Source organism: Stenella coeruleoalba (genome assembly GCF_951394435.1).
Source record: "Stenella coeruleoalba genome assembly, chromosome: 20".
NCBI classification, from domain to species: Eukaryota; Metazoa; Chordata; class Mammalia; order Artiodactyla; family Delphinidae; genus Stenella; species Stenella coeruleoalba.
Genome location: NC_137166.1, coordinates 19,327,874 through 19,346,805, shown reverse-complemented (window position 1 = coordinate 19,346,805; position 18,932 = coordinate 19,327,874). Strand labels below are relative to the sequence as shown.

The 18,932-nt window shown below is 54.5% G+C and overlaps 2 protein-coding genes across 3 annotated transcripts; one reads left to right on the top strand and one right to left on the bottom strand.

The window, feature by feature from the left end:
• Positions 1-607: 607 nt before the first annotated feature.
• LOC307178336 (uncharacterized protein) lies at positions 608-12,949 on the bottom strand. The gene is given in 6 exon segments (XM_079906427.1): positions 608-1,447; positions 1,533-1,750; positions 3,593-4,180; positions 4,184-4,403; positions 4,405-4,580; positions 12,367-12,949. Coding segments are annotated over 6 exon segments (1,608 nt in total). The 5' UTR covers positions 12,604-12,949; the 3' UTR covers positions 608-1,278.
• Positions 6,011-18,862, top strand: TMEM208 (transmembrane protein 208). Of its 2 annotated transcripts, none has more exons than XR_013825181.1 (7): positions 6,011-6,089; positions 15,613-15,857; positions 16,491-16,586; positions 17,345-17,404; positions 17,486-17,648; positions 18,378-18,462; positions 18,562-18,602. XR_013825181.1 is itself a non-coding variant. In XM_079906461.1 (7 exons), exons 2-7 carry the CDS (start codon positions 15,852-15,854, stop codon positions 18,697-18,699), a joined length of 522 nt encoding a protein of 173 aa, XP_079762587.1. In that variant the 5' UTR covers positions 6,011-6,089; positions 15,613-15,851; the 3' UTR covers positions 18,700-18,862. The 2 variants fall into 2 exon arrangements, 1 of the variants encoding a protein (XP_079762587.1); XM_079906461.1 differs by having other exon boundaries at positions 17,486-17,622; positions 18,562-18,862.
• Positions 18,863-18,932: the final 70 nt, after the last annotated feature.

The following is an 18,932-nucleotide window of genomic DNA, read 5'->3' as shown; positions in this document are numbered from 1 at the left end:
CCAACTACCACACTGCTTTCTCAAACAGGAAGCCGATCTGATTACACACTCACACACACACTGTCTCTCCTGTATTCTTCGGTGTCTCCCTGTTGACCGTGGATAATGGTCACGGTACCATGATTGAACAGAATCGAGATGGGTTGCAGACGCGTTGTGGTTTAGCCCTTTCAACAGAGTGCTTGTGGCTTACAGAGTCACAAGCATGTGGACCAAGGATGCTCGGTCCAAGCTGGCATCCTCCCTGCCTGCCATGGGACTGGGACTACCCCTACACCCGGCGCCAGCTCTGGCCTGCCCATGTGCACCTCCCTGGTCCCTTCTGCCTAATTGTCTCCTTCCCTCCCTCCTCTTTTTTCACTGACTTGAGTCTTTCCTTGACCTCCCAGGCTAAGCTTATAGCTTCTGTCTCTGTTTAGGAGGTTGGACTAGACCTCTAATGACCCTTCCTACCCAGAGATGCTATCCTCTTTAGTGTCTTGTGTGTGCTGAAAACAGCCTCACTGACTCAGGCAGCCTTAATCACTGCTCCTGGGATCTGGCTGGGATGAGGGTACACAGACATGCCTTTGCTGCAGGACATGTCCTGGGGCTTGTGCTGGGGAGAGGCCTCTGGAGTCTCCCACCATGTGGGGAAGAAGCTAGGACCTGCTGGGGGCACCTGTAGGGCTTTGGGCCAGGTGTGAGGAAGAAACTGTCCCTCTGACGTTTCCTACACATTGTCCCTGGGCTGGGCTGCTTCATCTGAGGTGGGGAGGGAAGGGGCCCTTTGAGAACTTCGGACAAGGAGGTGAGATCTGGAATTTTTAATCTTGTTGGGTATACAACAAAGACTGTGGCTTGGCTGCTAAAGCTCAGTGCTGGTAGGGGGCTGGGAGAGCTGTGGGGAACAGTACAGGCCCTAGTGTGAGAAGGGGCAGGGCCAGAGGCACAGGGTCTGTTCCTCCCAACACCAGACCCAGCTCACCTGTGGGCCTGGCCTCTGGACCAAGGCCTGGACAGGAGAGCAGGAGCTGGCATTTCCAGGGGCCTGTGGCAGTGACATGTAGCTGGAAAAGGTTCCTGCTGGGCTGTGGGGCAGACTGGGGCAGGAAGCCCCTTGGGCTGCCCTGATATAGTCCCACCCTTAGTCCTAGAAAAGGGGTTTTTAGCTTGGGGAAGGGGCTCTGGGGCATGTAGCAGAGGGAGGTGGGAGGCACTGAGTCAAACTCCAGGTCAAGAGGCCAGGCCTCTGGAGGTGACAGAGGCTGAGCCACAGGGCTGGTTACTGACCTGGCCTCAGAGTGTTAGGGTCAGGTCAGCCTCTCCCACGAAGCGGGACTGGACGCAGGTCACCTCGGGCAGTTGGGCTTGGAAGCGCCTGACGGAAGCCATGCTAATGCCAGGACACATGGCCACATCTGCCATCCGGAGCTGCTTGCACGCCTGCCCAGTGGAACCCAGCGTTTCGCAGGGAGGCCACTGGGCGAGCGCTTGACCCAGCACGGGGCCCCAGCCCAGCCCCTACACTGTGCAGCACCGGACACACTCACTGCTCCGAGCGCTGACTGCACCTGGACAGGTTGAGGTGCTGCAGCCTTGGCCGGGAGCCGGCTGCCTGGACCCAGCCCTCGTCGCTGAGGCGGCTGCAGTGACTCAGCACCAAGTGCTCCACGCTGGGGCAGCCTCTGGCCGCAGCCAGCAAGCCCTTGTCTGTGAGTGCTGGCAACAGGCTCAGTGACAGCCGCCTCAGCTGGGGGACCTGGAGCACCTGCGAGGATGGCGGGGGGCGGGTGGTGTGGTGCTGGAGCCCTTCCAGCTTCCCCCACCCCCAGCCAGAGAAATGGCTACGGGCAGCAGAAGCCAATGAGAAATGACTTTTTCCAGGCAAAAAGTGGGTTGGCCCTGACCGCTGGTTTCAGCCGCAGGGCCTTCAGCCTATCCACATCCCCAGCCCCACACCTTGGTCAAACTGGCATCAGTCAGCTTGCTGCAGGCTGTGAGGTCCAAGTCCCGTAGGGCCTGCAGCGTGAGTAGGGCGGGCCCTATGGCCAGGGAGAAGGGTCCTTTTGCGGCTGGAGGCCCGATGCCCAGCTCTCGGGGTGGCTGTGAGAGGAAACCCCTGCTTCCCAGATTCCTCCTGAGTTTGGCCTTCAGCTGCTCCCAGAGACAGGCGCAGGAGGGGCAGGAGGGCAGCTGAGCCCAGGGACCGCCCCGCCCGCCATCACCTCGAGGGTCCCACACCTGTGGCCCCTGCAGAGTCTCCTCACTTGGTTGCCCCAAGCCCAGAAGCCCCCGGTCACGGAGCTCCTTGCACCAGGCCAGGTGCGGGACTGACAGGTGGGTGAAGTAGGTGCAGATGGCCTGCACGGTCCGGTTGGTGAGGGGCCACGCAGGAGGATAAATCTAGCACCCTGAGGCTTGGGCCCAGCGCTGGCATCAGGGAGAGCACTGAGGCGTCCTAGGAGGGAAGTGGAAGAGGGAGAGGGCAATGGAGTGGTGGCTTGTGCCTGTGTCACCGGGCTTGGCGGGGGTCACTAGGAAGGTTCTGCCCAAGGTTCCAGCCCCACAGGCAACAGGAAGCTGCCACAGGGTCCACGGAAGGAAGCAACAATATCCCTGTGCTGGTGAGTGTCGGAGTGGACCTGGTGGGCTGCAGTGGTGGGAAACCAGGAGAAAAGCAAATGCCTAGATTGGCTGGGGCAGGAAGGATGCAGGTGAAAGTTTCTAAGGTGTTCACCCTGCCTGTGCTCCCAGAACCAGTGGTGGACATCTGATTCTCGCTAAGCCAATCAAATATGCTCCCTCTAGGACTGTGAGGTCACAGGGCGGGTAGGGCTGCCACCACCAGGAGCAGGAACTAAGGGCAGAACAGAGGAAGCTGCTTTGTAGAGGGATGCAGAGACACGGGAAGGCGGGGCCCCAGAGAGAGCAGCTGAGAGACGCACAGTGGTGAAGCCGTGAGGATGGAGTAGGGCAGGGGAAGAGGGGCACTTGGAGGAAAAGGCTGAGATGCTTTTCAGGTGGGCAATGCTCTGGGCACAGTGCTAGATTGAAGTAATAATCTGCTAAAGAGGAAGAGACTGACACTGCAGGAAGACAGGGACGCCACCCAGAGGGACAGGGCTGAGCCCTATTGAAGGAACTGGCTTCAGTCAAGAAATGACCCTTCTGCTCCCACGTCACGTTACCTCCCTCGGGCCCTGCCTGAACCATGACTGCTGTGTAACCTCGGTACCCCTTCCCCGCAGGGCTCGGTTCTGTCACCCCTTTCATCAGCCTTCCTGGCCCCCAGAACACCCACCCTCACTCCCCTTCCCAGACTGCAGTGGTCACCAATCACTTGGCTCGTGAGGTATGTGCCACCTTGTGGGCTGGGCCCCCTGGTCTCCTGGACCTCCCTCTACCTGGACCCACTGTGGGGCTGCGGGGAGGAGTGCTGGCAGCAGCCCTGTCTGTCTAGGCTCCTTTCCTCTTCCCGACTGTGTCCCCAGTTCAGCTCTAACTACTCCTTGGACACAAACACTGGGCGCCTCCCTGGCGCCACGCTCCCAGTTCCCCCAATCCCTGGTCCTGGTGAGGAAGGAAGGAAGGAAGGGAATGGGACGCTCACCTTGAGTGAGGAGCAGTAGGCCAGGCTGAGGGAGGCCAGTGGGTGTGGAGCTCCGCACACCAAGCCCAGGGCCTGGGCCGATTCCCGCCCTCTCACCAGGCAGCACTCGGCCATGTCGAGGCTCTGCAGCTCCCGCAGGCCCCTTAGGGCTGAGTATCTTGCATCCGTCAGCCGCTGCAGCTTCCTCAGGCTCAGGTGCCACAGGCGCCGCAGGCCCCAGCTCACAGCCAAGAGTGCCCCGTCAGCCAGTTCTGAGCAGCCGCTGAGGTCCAGGAAGGTAAGGCCTGGTTGCTGGTGGCAAAGGGTGGCCACAGCCTCTGTGGAGAGGTCCCGGCAGCTGTGCAGGCTCAGCTCCTGCAGCTGCAGCCCAGCCACCTGGCCCAGGGCCTGCAGGGCCTCGGGTGGCAAGCCAGTGCCACTCAGGCCCAGGGCGTGCAGCCTACCAGCCTGCTCCTTCACGAATTGCAGCAGGTTGCGGAAGGAGAGTTGGGAAGGGGAGGAATCCTGGGGGCCGATGGAGCCCTGGGCTGGGCCTGGCTCGAAGGTGAGGTGGCAGCAGGCCAAGGAGAGGCGCTCCAGGCTGAGAACTCAACTGCTGAGCCGGTTGAAGCTGAGATCAGTCAGGTCCCGCAGGCTAGCCAGACTGAGCTCATGGAGGCCGCTCAGTGCCTGCTGGACCCACTGTGCTGTCTTGGGCTGAGCTAGCAGCATGCCTGACGTGAAAAGGCTGTTGCAGCCACTGAGGTCAAGGAAACGCAGGGCCGGGCAGCCCAGGATCAGGGCCACGAAGGAGGCCTCTGTGGGGCTGCCCAAGGCACAAGCTCTGCAAGTGCAGGCCCAGGTGGTAGGCAACAGACTGCAGCACCTGGTGTGAAGCCGGCGAGCCATCCAGGTTAGTCAGGCTGATGCAGCAGATGCCCCTGAGACCCAGGCTCTTGACGGTCGGAAGGGAAGCAGAGGACACGGGGATGTTGTACCTTACGTTGGCCTATGGGACAGCAGCGGGCCTGGGGTTAACCCTCTGGTCTCAAGAGTGTGCTGGCCATCGGGTCTGGGGGCAATTCACTGGCCAGAATTTGAGGGCAGGTCAGGGAAGGGGTTTTCTACAATGGGGACCCACTGTGGTGTCATGTGTGCTTGAGGGGGTGCTGTTGGGAAGTGGAAGCTGGGAGGATGGGTCCCACTGGGGGTCCAAGGGGATGACTACGAGGGGAGGACAGGAAGGTTAGTGACGGACGGGACTGAATGCCTATGGAGGGCCTGGGCCAGAGTGGGGACTTAGCATGCTGAGTACAGGAGGGCTGGGGGGGACCTGGAGGAGAGCCAGAGAAGCCCCCCGGCAGCAGGAGGACAAAGTATGCTGGACCTCAACTTTTGGGACTTTCAGAAGGTGGCCCTGAGACCCATGGACTCGGCTCCAAATCCAGATCCTCAGCTTGGCCTTAGCTAAGCAGTCAGCCTCCCCCACTTTCGCGAGAGCATATAAATAGCCCTCGGAACAGCTGAGGGCGGGAAGAAGGTACGCAGGTGTTGCTCAGCACAATCCCCCGTGGCCCAGATGCCAGAGATCTGGGACAGGCAGTGAGGCCAAGGTCCCCTGGTGGCCACACACATTCAGTGTCTCAGCCACATGAATGTTTGCAAAAATGGGTTTTGTGTGTGAGTGAAAACGTGCTCATGCACTGAGTGTGGTGTGCGCATGCGTAGGGGCGTGGGCGCGCTCACAAGTGTAGGCCCTTCAGGCTCGAGAGTTCAAGACGTGCTTGTGAGCCCTGGGGCTCTTTAGAGGGTCTGTCGTATCTGTCCAGGTAAGGAGGGAGAAGCGTCCCGTTTCTGTGGGCAGGAGTTCATAGGATGAATTTCAGAGGCAGGGAGGAAGCTGAGTTGGCCCTGCCGTAGAGGAACAGGGGAGCGAGCGCGGGGAGCACACAGTCGGAGTTCGGTGGGGAGTTGGGTGGGGCCGGGAGGCAAGCTCAGGGCTAAGTTGTTGTGGGAAAAAGCTGGCTTGTTTACGAGTTTGGGGAGCCCCCAGTGAGGGAGATGTTTTCGTGGAACCTTCCCTGATCTTGTGCCAGAAGGAGCCAAAGGACAGTAGCTACAGGAATGTGTGGAACTGGTCTGTGGGGGGAGGGAGAAGCGGACTTGGCTTCTAAAATCCTAGCCCCATTTCTCTACCCCTGACCAATGCCCAGGTTGCAGGCAAGTGGTACTCAAAGGCTCTTGTTTTCACAAGCAAGCTCCCCAAAAAACCTGTCCTGTGAGTAACGGCAAGAACAAGCTGACATTCCCTGCTTGTTCCCCACAGAACATCATCAAAAAGGAACCAGAAAGGTAGAAATGACGCCTAATACGCACTCCTGTTGATAAGATACTTATCAACAGGATTCTCCCAGGAAGACGCACGGAACTCATTCCCAGGTGTGGAGAATCAGCCTGGCTTCTGCCCCAGAGAGAAGCAGCTGACTATGGCTGTCCTCACGGGAAGGAGGAGCGTACGGTAAGAGGGAGACCAGCGCCGGGCGAATTTCACGGGAATCAGGGTGTCAAACCAGGTTCCCATTTCAGACCCTGTGGTCAGTATGGATGAGAGGAGCTCTCCCCACAGATTCCCCGCGTGGACACTGGGAGACAGTGGGGTAGTAGGGACTCCGAGGACCTGGGTCCCTCTCTCAGATTTAAGGAGAGCTGGGGAAGATCTCAGTGTGTGAGGTTCGGGAGGGTACCGAAAAGATCAGGGAGAAAAGGTTCTAGAAAGGAAAGGTAAAGCGTGCCTCCAGCCCTTTCAAAGCCCTGCAGTGACGACAGATGAGCCAATCTGATGATGAGTAGAATGAACTCTGGCTGGGGGAGTGCAGAGCGGTGCTGGTTGCCAGGCAGCACCTGCCCCCAATAGTCACATGCCACCCCCGCAGGCCCCAGCTCCAGCAGCCTCCAGTCTTCCTTCTTTCCCTGTCTTCCTAAGCCCTGGCTACCAGGAAAGTTCTTCCCTTTCCCAACTGCCTTCCTGTGAACAAGGTAGATGAACAGCCCAGCGTCCAAGTACAGGGCTGGCAGGTGGCAGCAAAAGCTACCCAATAATGGGGCAGGGCCTGGCCTAAAGGACTTCCAGCTATGGGGCCAGGGTGAGATTTTAGACTGCCTCCTTGCTCCCCACTGTTTTTCTTGGTGGGGAGGAGGAAGCCTCTAAGCCATCACCGAGGTGGTCTACCTGGGACTCAAATACAGGAGCCCAGGAGCAGCCTGTTAGGGATAATTATCATCTGTGGGGGCAGAGCAGCAGGCTTCTGGGTTCTGGTCCTTGGCCCCAGTGTAGGAAAGTCCCCCTTCCCAGGCCCTAGGAAGATGCTTCTAAAGGCCTAAGGGAGGACTACACAGGTACCTGCTCCAGCTTCAGCCGCCCCATCACAGAGGGGCCGACTAGCCCCCTGGGCTCCTCCCTTTCCAATGCCGGCATCTTAAGAGTAAATGCGAAATCATTTGGAAAATGCCCTAAACTTGCTAAAAGCAATACATGTCCCTTGACTGTGAGAGGCCAGGACTCTGTCATAACTACTGAAGTCCTGAGCTGAGATGGCAGGCCTGTGTGCAGACTTGAAAAGCCATCTGACGGAGACGTGGCCCTCCTGTCTGCTGGCACAGGGATCCAAAGTTAACACGCCTGTTTTCCAGAAGCCCTTTGAGAAAAGATATGCCCTGGTGCCCAGGGGCTTTGGTCTCCAGAGAGGAGTCAGACCTTGGGGGTCATTTCCAGAGGCGTTATAGACGCCTTGGGCAGGAGAAGGCCGCAGGGGGTGGGAGCCGTCCTGAGTTCTTCAGTGACCAGCCCAGTGGCAGGCAAATAGCACCCCCGCCCTGGTACGGACAGAGCCTGGGTGTATTGTTGGGGTGCTGCCTTTGTCTACCTTCTTATTTGAGAAAAAATGGAATTAAGTGGGGGCAGGTCAGGGAGAATAAGAAGTCGCCAAGTCTAGTATCCTAGCCTGGCCTGGAGCCATATAGGCCCCAGCTTGGCCTTGGTCAGCCAGAATCTTCTGTAGCACCTACTAGCTGGGGCTCCACCTCCTTATCAAGCTGCTGAGCCCTGGGAGATGGTTCCTGCCAACAGGGTTCCGCAGATTGGTCTCTGGGACATGGTGCCGGCAGGGCCCTAGATGCTCAGGTATCTGTGGCCTGGCTTCCCAGCACTCCCAGCCCTGGGGGTGGAGTGGGGGACTGAGTTTTGCAGAGGCACCAAACGGGTCTTTGTCAATGTTCTATCTGGAGTTCCGAGTTAGCTGGAGAAGCCCCAGTGCTAAAATGGTAGACTCTACGATCCCAAACTCTGACCCTGGTCTCCTCCTTTTCCTCCCTCCCTTACTCCTATACCAATCTCACCTTTATCCCCGGGGACTGACTGCCCACTTGGCTTCTTCTATGCTCTCCTTCTTTGCTGGACTCCAAGAGGCCTCCCCCGGATTACCTCTCCTCAGGGTCCTTGTGGCCCTGCCCGTCATGCTGCTGTCTGTGCCCATTCTCCTTGCCCCCTGCCTGGCCAAGGATGATGAGACCGCTGCCTCCTCTGGGTGTGTGCTGGGGATACAGAATTCTGCCCGAGGAAGCCATGGCCTCCCCTCGTGCCTGCACTGTCAGCACTGGCCTGCCCACTCCCACCTACTCACTGCCTCCCCGTCTCTTCTCACTCCCCTCAGACTTCCCTCCAAGCCCACTATCTTCTCCAGCCCCTGACGCTACTGTAGCTCCCTCCCCTCACTCCAGCCTTCTCCGAGATGACCTGACCATTTCAAAAAGAAACCAAAGCCCCTTAGGTGGGAAGGCCCTCCCTTTTCCCTGTTCACATCCACCAGCCCACCCCTGGCAGGACCCATCCTAACCTCCTTCCCTCTCCTGCTCTTTGGTTCAGGGTGACCCCCTTCTCCCGGCCTACTGAGCCTGTCCCCCACCCTCTCCTCTGAGAACCCTGCCTTTCCACTGCTCGTTCCCCAGAGTCCACAAACACCCCAGAGTCTTAGCAAAGGCCTCCCTTGATCCTGCATCCCCTCTTCTCACCTTTCATCCCCTCCCCTCCACTGTCAAGCTTCTTGGAAGCACATGGGTGCCCACACCCACTGTGGCCACCTCTTTACCATGGCTTTGCCCACTTACCCCTCCACCACTGTCCCCACAGAATCACTCATTCCCAACAACAGCTCCTCTCTGGCAAGGTCACCAGCATCTGGGGGCTCCCCTGAAGACTTCCCACAAGTGTCCTCTCTGCCATGCCATGCTGCCTGCTATGGATGGCCAGTCTCCCCTGATGCTCTCTCCCACTGGGGGTTCTGAGACTCTGCCCTCTTGGCTCTCCTACCTTCTAGGCTGCTTTCCATTCAGGGTCACCAAAGAAGAGAAAGGCCCAGTCCGTAGACCAGTGGGTTATCCATGGGTTGTTCCATTCTAACACACACACACACACACACACACACACACACACACACACACACACACACACACACACACACACACACACACACACACACACACACACACACACACACACACACACACACACACACACACACACACACACACACACAGTTTCCCTCCACGTGCACCCAGCAGACTTCATCCCATTCCAACTACTTTGTTTTCCACACCTTCTTCCTGAGCACCAGATACTGGGAGCCATGATCTGATGCACCTCTCTCCGGATTCAAGGATGCAATATGCCCAAATCTGAGTTTACTGTCTTATTGCTGGTCTCTGGCCCTTCTCCTAAACTCTCAGTGCCCTCTACCACATCACCTAAGTCAGAAATCTGGGAGTCATCCTAGACCGCTCCCTCACATCCACAGTGATGAAAGTCCTTTCCATTCCATCTCTTCGATACATTGTAATATGTCCCTCTGCTCCCCCCTCATTGCTCTGCCTTAGTTCAGGTGTCCTTATTGTCTGTCAGAAATATATTAAGCAGTTTCCTCCTGATCAGGGTCCGGGCCTCCAGTCTCCCTGGCTCCAGTCTATCCTTGGTATTGTCACCAGGGTGGTCCTTACAAAAGGCAATAGACGACACTCTTCAGGCCCTTTGATGGTTCGCCACTGCACAGCATGGAGACTGAGCTTCCTGACTGGCACTCAAGCCCTTCTATTGTCTCATGCTCCCCTGGCTGGGTTCAGCTGTTTTCTGTTTATTTTTGGCAGGGGTGGGTGGGGTGGGTGGGGCTGGCCCCTCACCTACTCCGGCTTGTCTGTTTAGCCAGCATTTATTCCTCTCTGGAGATTTAGCCCAAGCGTCCCCTTCTCCATGAAGTCTTTCGTGACTCTTCTCTCTGCATCCTTGGTGTGCCTCATACGATTGTGAGTGCAGCACCCTACCCCCTCCTTTTGGCTTGTGCTGTCTCCCTCTCACTATCAACTCTGGGTGCTGTGTCAGCCCCAGCCCTGCACTCCTAGGGCTCAGCAGAGTGCAGTATCACCACCTGAGTGAGTGAGGCCCCTCCCTGTGTCTCTGGTAACTTCCCATCTTCCTCCTGCTGTGTGAATATTCCAAACCTCTGCTGAGGCCCTGGCCTCTGCCTCCTACTTACTCCCCTAAGACAACCTGGCCTCCACGGTCACCACACAAAGAACCCACCAGCCTTTAAGGAACTGCCTCAGCAAACAGCTTCACATTGCCACCCCCACCCCTTCACTTCCTCAGGAGAGGTGACATCCTCTCCATCCTACCCAAGACCAAGCCTTGTTCACTGAAGCCTGTCTGGCTGCCACCTCAGGTGGTGGCTGCCATTCCTGACCTCTCTCCTCCCTACACTCACTAGTGACTCCTTCAGCACATAAACACATTAGCGATTTCTCCCAGTTAAAATCCTTTGTTTAGCCCACCTCAACTTCTCTTTACAATTCTATTTATTTTCTTCTTTTCATGGGGAAATTTCTTGCAAGTGAGGTCATCCTCTACATATCCTTTCTTCTCTCATTCACTCTTCAACCTACCTGGCCTTTTTCCCCAGATGCCAAATGTTACTGAAGCCATTGGTGACCACCCTGTATGTCAAACATCACGGACACTATCTGTTTTTTATTTTCTGGACTCTTTGTGGGATTTGACACTGTTACTCATCCACTCAACACTTGAAATGCTCTTCACCTTTGACTTGTGTGTCCTCCTCTCGCTGGGATCTCCTCAGCCCCCTCTGTAGGCCCCTCCTCCTCTCCGTGCCTTTGGACTGGTGTCCGCTTGGGGGCATTCTCTGTGGCCTGCTCTTCAGGGCTCCTCGCGCTCTCCCTAGGGGAAGGGACTCAGATCCGTGGCTTAAACGCCCACCTGTTCTTTAATGACACCCACATATATATTTATTACCTAGACCCTTCTCTTGAATTCCTCTCTCAGAAACCCAACTGCCAACTGGATCTCACCATTTAGATGTCTTATACTTCAAATTTTCAACAAGTTCAAATCAAATTCCTTTAGACACTAAGCTCAATGACACTGGAGAGAGAACTCAACAACAGACCCTACTTAAACACACACATTTAATATATGACAGACGAGGCTTCCAACTCATTATACATAAATGGTATTTGGGCTATTTGAAAACTAATCAGTTTAGCTCCTTACCTTAGAGCATAAATCAAAATAAATTACACCAATAAAAAATATAATTAATATAAAAATTCAAACCATAAAACACAAGAAACAATTTTGCTGTGAGCCCAAAACTGATCTAAAAAGTAAATTCTAATTAAAAAGAAAGACACAAAATATAAGTGTATATTTATCAGATCTCTGAAGAGAGGCAAAGGATCTCTAAAGCAATGGAAGAAATAAGAAAGAAAAGAAGTTCAGAATCAACAACCTAGAAATTTAACCTCATAAACACATATCTACAAATCAAATTAAAAGGCAAATATATTAGGAATGTATTTCAATAAATATGTAAAAGGTTAATCTCTTTAATTATAAAAAGTTCATACAAATGGATAAGAAAAATATTAAGACCCCAATAGTTAAATGGACAAGGAACACAAATACACAAAAGAGGGAAATGTAAATGGTCAGCTCATGAGAAAACTGTTCAACCTCAGTGATAATCAAAGAAGTCAAAATTGAAACAAAGAGCTATCATTGCTGCCCTTCAAACGAGCACAGATGCCTGCATTCACCTCCTAGTGGGCTGTCTCCCTGCACTCCGACTCGCCCTCTCAGTCCACTCTGCACTGCAGATGTCTAAGACACAAATCACCACATGTCACTCCCCTGCCTCATATTTCTTTAAAGGCCCCACGATGATAACCAGGAGAAAGTCCCAGCAATGCCACCTGGCACCTCGCTTGCTGTCTGACCCCTTTCTAGCCTCATCTCCCACCACTTCTCACACACCTAAGTTCCAGTCATAGGGAACCTGTGTGGTCGTTTCCAGACCTATTTCACATTTTGGTGCCTTCACCTGTGCTGATATGAGTTCTGGAAGACCAACCTTCATCCTCATCCTATTCCTTCAGGAAGCCTTCCCTGAGGCTGCCAGTCTCCTTTGATGTCCTTCTTCATGTCCCCATGGCACCCTTCATTCCAGTGTCACAGCACCGAGCACACGACATCATGATCACTCACATATTTGTGTTTCTCCTTCACTGGACTAGGAGCTTCTCAGGGGAGTTTTATTCATCTGTAGAGCCCCAGCACTGTACCCAGAGTCAAGCATGTATGAATAAGTATGCAGGAATGAGTGGATGAATGATGCATGAGCAGGGCCAGGAGCAAGCTGAAGTGAGAATGGGCCAGGTGAGGGCGGGTACCTTACCTCCCGAAGGGCATTCTGGGCTGCACAGCACCAAGCCCGACTCACGAGGGAGGCCTCTTTCTGATCTGACAGAGGCAGGAAGCTCAGAATATATGTGAGCATCTGAGGGAAAAAGAATGGGCATTGGGGGCTGTTAGTGCTGGTGGGGGCCTTTGGAACCTTCTCCAGCTGATAGCACAGTAGGTCAGAGGGGACTAGAGCACTGGCTTCTAGTTCATCTTGGATCCTAAGCTTCATGGAGTCTTCAATTCCCCTCTCCAGCCGCCAGGTATCTTTACTGGGAACAAACCTCTCCTGAGCACCACCTGGATGCAGGTTTGCTCTGACTGATAAAAATCAAACTTCCTGCTCAAGTTGGTAAAAAGAACCTGGGCATTGGGACCAGATAAACCTAGTTTAGATCCTTATTCTCTCAAGTGACCTCTCCGAGCCTTATTTTCCTTATCTATAAAAAGACAATTGTAGTGAGATTTAAATGGGTTGTTGTGACAATTAAATAACATGGTAAAGTGTCTTGCATAGGATCTAGAACACAGCAAGTCAGGTGTTCCTTCTCTGATCTTCAGGAAGTTACACTGGGACCGCACTCTTTTCCCATCTTCTTCACTGCCAACTAGGCTACTCAGCTGACTGTTAAGATTCTCAGCAAGAAAATCTTAACAGCCTGGTAGGCTTAGACTCTCACTCCACCTACGCTCTGTGAGGCTGGGGGTGCGTGGGAGTGGAGGCCCTATTAGGGACTGGGGAAGGGAGTTGCCTGTGAGACCAGGAATTATCTGATATTAACTATTCTTTTCTTCTGGAATCTTCCCTCCTTGACTTCTGTGATGCTGTGTTTTCTAGGGCTCCACTCACCACTCCAACTGCCCTGTTTCTGGATTCTTCTGTGGCTCCCAGGGTTCAGACCTGGGCCTTTCAGTCTGTTACTTTCCAGGATAATAAATTCATTTGCATGGCTTTAACAGTTACCTCTATAGGAATAACCAGCAATTCAATATGGACATATTGTTTTATCATTAATGTGCTAGTTTAGTATTGCCAACTCTCCACAGGATTCTTCATCCAAATGTTTTACCGTCACCTTCATCTCAACCTCAGTCCAAAGCAGCCCCTCCTCCCAACTTTCCAGCCCCTGAGCTTCAATGCCAACAGTGCATCTCACCTGATGATCCTGATACTACTGTGTACTCTTCATGCTCTTCTGTCCCTTGCTCTCAGATATAGGTGTAAAGCACAGGCTTTAGGCCAGGCTAACTTAGACTCATTCAAATCCCAGCTCCACAGATTCCTAGCTGTGTGACCTCAGGCAAGGTACTTGAACTCTCTGAGCCTCAGTTTCCACACCTGTAAAATGGGGATATTAAAAATCTAGATCATAGTCTTATGATGGGGATTAAATTATATATACATAATATAATTTTTATATATATTTAATAGATATAATATGCTTCACATCTAGTAGGTTGTCCATAAATGGTTCCTGGATTGCTGTTACTAATATTTCTGCCTTTGAAAACTTACCACCTTAGTAGCCCAGATCTTCATCACCCCTGCCTTCATTCCTTCCACAATTTCCCACCTGATCTCCCTGCATCCAGGCTCATCCTTGCTAATCATTCCTCACAATGCAACAAGGTTAATTTTCCTAAAACACAGCTTTCAGTCTCAGTGCACTCCTGATGAAAACCTTCAGGGTTTCCCAGTCCCCTCAAGACAAAATCTCTTCTCCTGGGTCAGCACTGCCAGGCCTCCATGCCTGACTGGACCCCTGATTCCAGAGCTTCCACAATCCAGTCTCCTCACTGTCCTACAAACACAGCATGTCTATTTCCTTATTTCCTTTTGCCTATGTGGACCTTTTCCCCAGCCCACTCTGATCTCTTCTTTCCTTCTCTGATCCTAGTACACAGAAGGTACTCAGTCAATACTTACTGGATTGCATTAAGTAAGGATGGACAGTCTTTTACCTCTATTTTCACCAAAGGTTTGCTCAAGGAAGGGGTGGGAAGATAAAGCAGATCATTACTGAGAGGAGAATGACTGGGGAGAACAGCCTCTGGACCAGGGAGGCTAGGCATGGGCAAGAGAACACCGATGGGGACTGGGACTGATCACGCCCCTATCCCCAAGGGGAGGCAGGAAAACCTGACTGAGCCGAGGTAAGATAGTGGCCATCCTGTCTTCTGGGGCTCAGCAGTCAATCCAAGGAGCAAAGGGAGGGCAACAAACCTGTCCTCCCTGAGGGGAGGAAGCATGATTCTTTGAGCTGAGAAGCAGGGAGGCCTTTCTAGAGGGACCAGAAGAAGCAGTGATAAGGGTGGAGTGGCCACCCAACGAACCCCATCCCAAGGAGCTACTAGAGATATGACTGGTCATCTCTGAGATCTATGGGGATGGAACAGATATCCTCCGGGGCCAAAGGGGGAAAGGATGCCATCGCAGGGGGCTCACTGGGGTTGGAGCAGTCCTGTATTTGCTAAGGGAAAGGAGCACCATTCCAAGGGCTGATGGGGAAAGGGTGGCCTGTCTCCCTTGGGCTGAGGGGAGAGGGTTGCCAGCTCTCAGGGGAAAAGGGATGAAGAGACCATCCCAAGAGGCCACTGGGGACAAAACTTATCATCTCTCTCTAGATAACAGCGGCAGAGTGGTCTTGCTCCAGGCTAAGGAGAGGGAGCAAACATCCCATGGGGTGAAGGAAGCAGGGATGGCCATCACTAGGGGTCGAGGGAGCGGGGAGCAGGCCTGTCCCCGGTGAGGGAACTCAGAGACCATGCCCGAAGTTGATGGGAGGGGGCAGTCTGTTTTCCACCGCCAGGGGAAGGGGCAGCCGTCTCTCGGGGAGGAGGGAATAGAGCGACCATTCCAAGGGGCCAATGGGGATAAGATCGGTTTAACCTTCGGGGATGATGGGATGGAGCGGACATCTTCCAGAGCTGAGGGGGAGGGGCGGCCATCTCAAGAGATGCAGGGTAGGCAGAGGCCCTGTCCTCGCTGAGGTGACAGAGCGGCCATCTCTTGGGGCCGATAGGGAAGGAGAGGATGGTCGCCCAAGGTAAGGGGATGGGGTGGCCCAAAGGCGGGGCCGTTACCCATAGCCAGCAGGTCCTTGGATCTCCCGGGCTGGTTGTTTCCGCCAGACGGGCGGGGCCCAGGCGAGCTGTCTGACAGCCGCTCTCCACAGCCTGGGACCCCGAGGGCGGGGCCTGTCCCGAGCTAGGCCTGAGGGCGGCCTCCTCTCACCTCCAGGGCAGAGATTCAGCCATCGCATCCCTGCCGCCTCCGCCCCCGCGCAAGGCTTTCTGGGAAGTGAAGTCCCACCGACTCTGGCGGGCGGAGCTTGGGAAGGAGGTGGATTTCCCACTTCCGTCCCAGTTGCTTACGATTTGGGTCTGCACCGGAAGTGCCTGTGCAGCAGATGTGGTACCAACTGAGTGCTGTTTCGGTCGCTCTCCCATCTTTCCCCGGCTGGGTATTTGCGTCGCACCATGGCGGTAAGGAGGGCGAGTAGGGCGGGGTCCGCAAGGCAAAGCACTCTCGGGGGGCCGGGAGACTGAAAACAGAGGAAGGACATCAAGGGCAGTGGGTCGGCTAGAGGGAGGTGCCATCCGGTGGCTGGACCGTACTAGATTAAGCGGGGGAGTGGAGAGGCGCAGGAACGTACCAGAGCTGGTGCCGGAGAGGGGTGGGCGTCGGTACCAGACAGTGTCAGGACTAGCTGGAGATCTGAGGGACTTGAGGCGGGGTAGGCGTTAGCCCAGATCTGGTTTACTCTAGCAGAGGCCGGAGAGGGTCGCCATTCAAGCCCCCTCAGGGATCCCCTCTGAAGGGTTTGTCAGCCCAAAACTGGGCCTTATCAGAGGATTCAGGAGATACCAGCCTAGTGCTGGATTGTTCCCAGCCCGAGCAGGAGGCGGTCATTGCTGGGTGTGCTGGAAAGATGCTGTCAGCCCTAAGCAGGATGGTTTGGAGGAGGGGTGGACATCCCAAGAATTGTGCTAGCTTTGAGCACCGCGGAGACTCGACTGAGGTGCAGATGAAACTCTGTAGCTAACCGGAATGGTGGGGAGGATAAGGAAGACCCTGGCTGATGAGAGTTCTGACAGCATCTCGTCATCTCTCTGCAGCCCAAGGGCAAAGTGGGCACGAGAGGGAAGAAGCAGATATTTGAGGAGAACAAAGAGACCTTGAAGTTCTACCTGCGAATCATACTGGGGGCCAATGTAAGTGCCTCCCTCCTTGCTTCTGTGCCCACCCAATGTTCCATAGCCCTCAGCTCTGTTTGGTGGGGTGGAGTGGTGGCAGTGTATGACAGCTAAAGCTCCAAAAGAAAACTCCAACTAAAAGTAAATGAGAAAGGATCGTGGCACAGAGAAAGTGCTGAATAGTCAAAACAAAAAACCAAAAACGAAATGAGGGTGTGAGTCTCAGATTGACTGGAGAGCCCTTCCCATCCTAAATACACAGGGGCTTCTTTCCTGGGCTGAAATGTCGGAGGGGAGTCTGGGTATTCAGGAAGCAGACCTCTTCCCCCAACCGTATAAGAAACGACTTGTCTTCTTTCATCACCTGGCCTAATATCTTGGTCAGAGTCGAGGGAGGTCCATGGTTTAGTAAGCTTTTTAGATTTCTTTTTCATTAAAAATTAAAATTTTTATTATTTATTTATTTATTTATGGCTGCATTGGGTCCTTGTTGCTGTGCATGGGCTTTCTCTAGTTGCGGCGAGTGGGGGCTACTCTTCGTTGCTGTGCGCGGGCTTCTCGTTGCGGTGGCTCCTCTTGTGGAGCACGGGCTCTAGGCACGTGGGCTTCAGTAGTTGTGGTGTATGGGCCTAGTTGCTCCGCAGCATGTGGGATCCTCCCGGACCAGGGATCGAACCAGTGTCCCCTGCATTGGCAGGCGGATCCCTAACCACTGCGCCACCAGGGAAGTCCCTAGTAAGCTTTTGATCACAGCCTGATCCTGTGTCTGCTTACAGGCCATTTACTGTCTTGTCACCCTGGTCTTCTTCTACTCATCTGCTTCATTTTGGGCCTGGGTAAGTGTCCTGCATCCTGGGAAGTGGGTAAGCACATAGGGTCAGTGGCTGGCCTTTGATACCCCCATTCTTGTTCGGCAGATGGCCCTGGGCTTTAGTCTGGCAGTATACGGAGCCAGCTACCACTCTATGAGCTCGATGGCAAGGGCAGCCTTCTCTGAGGATGGGGCCCTGATGGATGGTGGAATGGATCTCAACATGGAGCAGGGCATGGCAGAGTGAGTGTCCCCCGCTGTCAGCCCAGGTGAGCGGCGCCAGGGCTGGGGTGCTGGGGCCCAAGACCCACAGCTACCTGTGGAAGGGTGGAAGGGAGTTGAACTAGGGCCCATCTATTATTTTTGTTTTTATTTTATTTTTTTGCGGTACGCGGGTCTCTCACTGTTGTGGCCTCTCCCGTTGCGGAGCACAGGCTCCAGATGCGCAGGCTCAGCGGCCATGGCTCACGGGCCCAGCCGCTCCGCGGCATGTGGGATCTTCCCGGACCGGGGCACGAACCCGCGTCCCCTGCATCGGCAGGAGGACTCTCAACCACTGCACCACCAGGGAAGCCCCTGTTTTTTTTTTTTTTTTTTTTTTTTTTTTTTTTTTGCGGTACGCGGGCCTCTCACTGTTGTGGCCTCTCCCTTTGCAGAGCACAGGCTCCGGACGCGCAGGCTCAGCGGCCATGGCTCACGGGCCCAGTCGCTCCGCGGCATGTGGGATCTTCCCGGACTGGGGCACGAACCCGTGTCCCCTGCATCGGCAGGCAGACTCTCAACCACTGCGCCACCAGGGAAGCCCAAGCCCCTGTTTTTTTAATTTAAAAAAATTTTTTTTTTTTTGGCTGTTCTGTGCGGCTTGTGGGATCTTAGTTCCCGGACCAGGGATCGAACCTGGGCTCTCAGCAGTGAAAGCATGGAGGCCTAACCACTGGACCGCCAGGGAATTCCCCGTCCACTATTTTTGGCCCTTGCAGCCTCCCTTCTATCCACAGGCACCTTAAAGATGTGATCCTACTGACAGCTATTGTGCAGGTGCTCAGCTGCTTCTCCCTCTACATCTGGTCCTTCTGGCTTCTGGTACGTGGGTCGTGGGCCTCCCAACGAGGAGCTGGGGCATCTACCCCTTCTCTTCTTTCATTTCCTGCACCTGGCTTCAAGCTCCCTTTTCTCTCCTAGGCGCCGGGGAGAGCCCTTTACCTCCTGTGGGTCAATGTACTGGGCCCTTGGTTTACAGCAGACAGTGGCGCCCCAGCACCAGAGCACAACGAGAAACGGCAGCGCCGACAGGAGCGGCGGCAGATGAAGCGGTTATAGCCACTGACGTTGTGGCTACAGGTTTCTGGGCCCCGGGTGGCTCTATCAGGCTACATGGCCCCCATGCCAGGAGCAATGAGGGCCTAGTCCAAGGGCCAAAGGCAGTCTAAGGTATAGGATTGGTGAATAAATGGCTTACAATGTGGATAATGGCTGTGTGGGTGATAGAGATAAGGCAGGAACAGCCAGTCCTTTGGTATTTTCCTTCTGCTACAGGCACAGTGTGGTGGGTA

What these genes read in the sequence shown, in the direction of transcription:
- TMEM208 (XM_079906461.1), top strand. An exon ending in ATGGAGCAGGGCATGGCAGA is followed by an intron (nt 17,623 to 18,377) that starts GTGAGTGTCCCC and finishes TTCTATCCACAG; the next exon opens with GCACCTTAAAGATGTGATCC. An exon ending in TCTGGTCCTTCTGGCTTCTG is followed by an intron (nt 18,463 to 18,561) that starts GTACGTGGGTCG and finishes TTTCTCTCCTAG; the next exon opens with GCGCCGGGGAGAGCCCTTTA.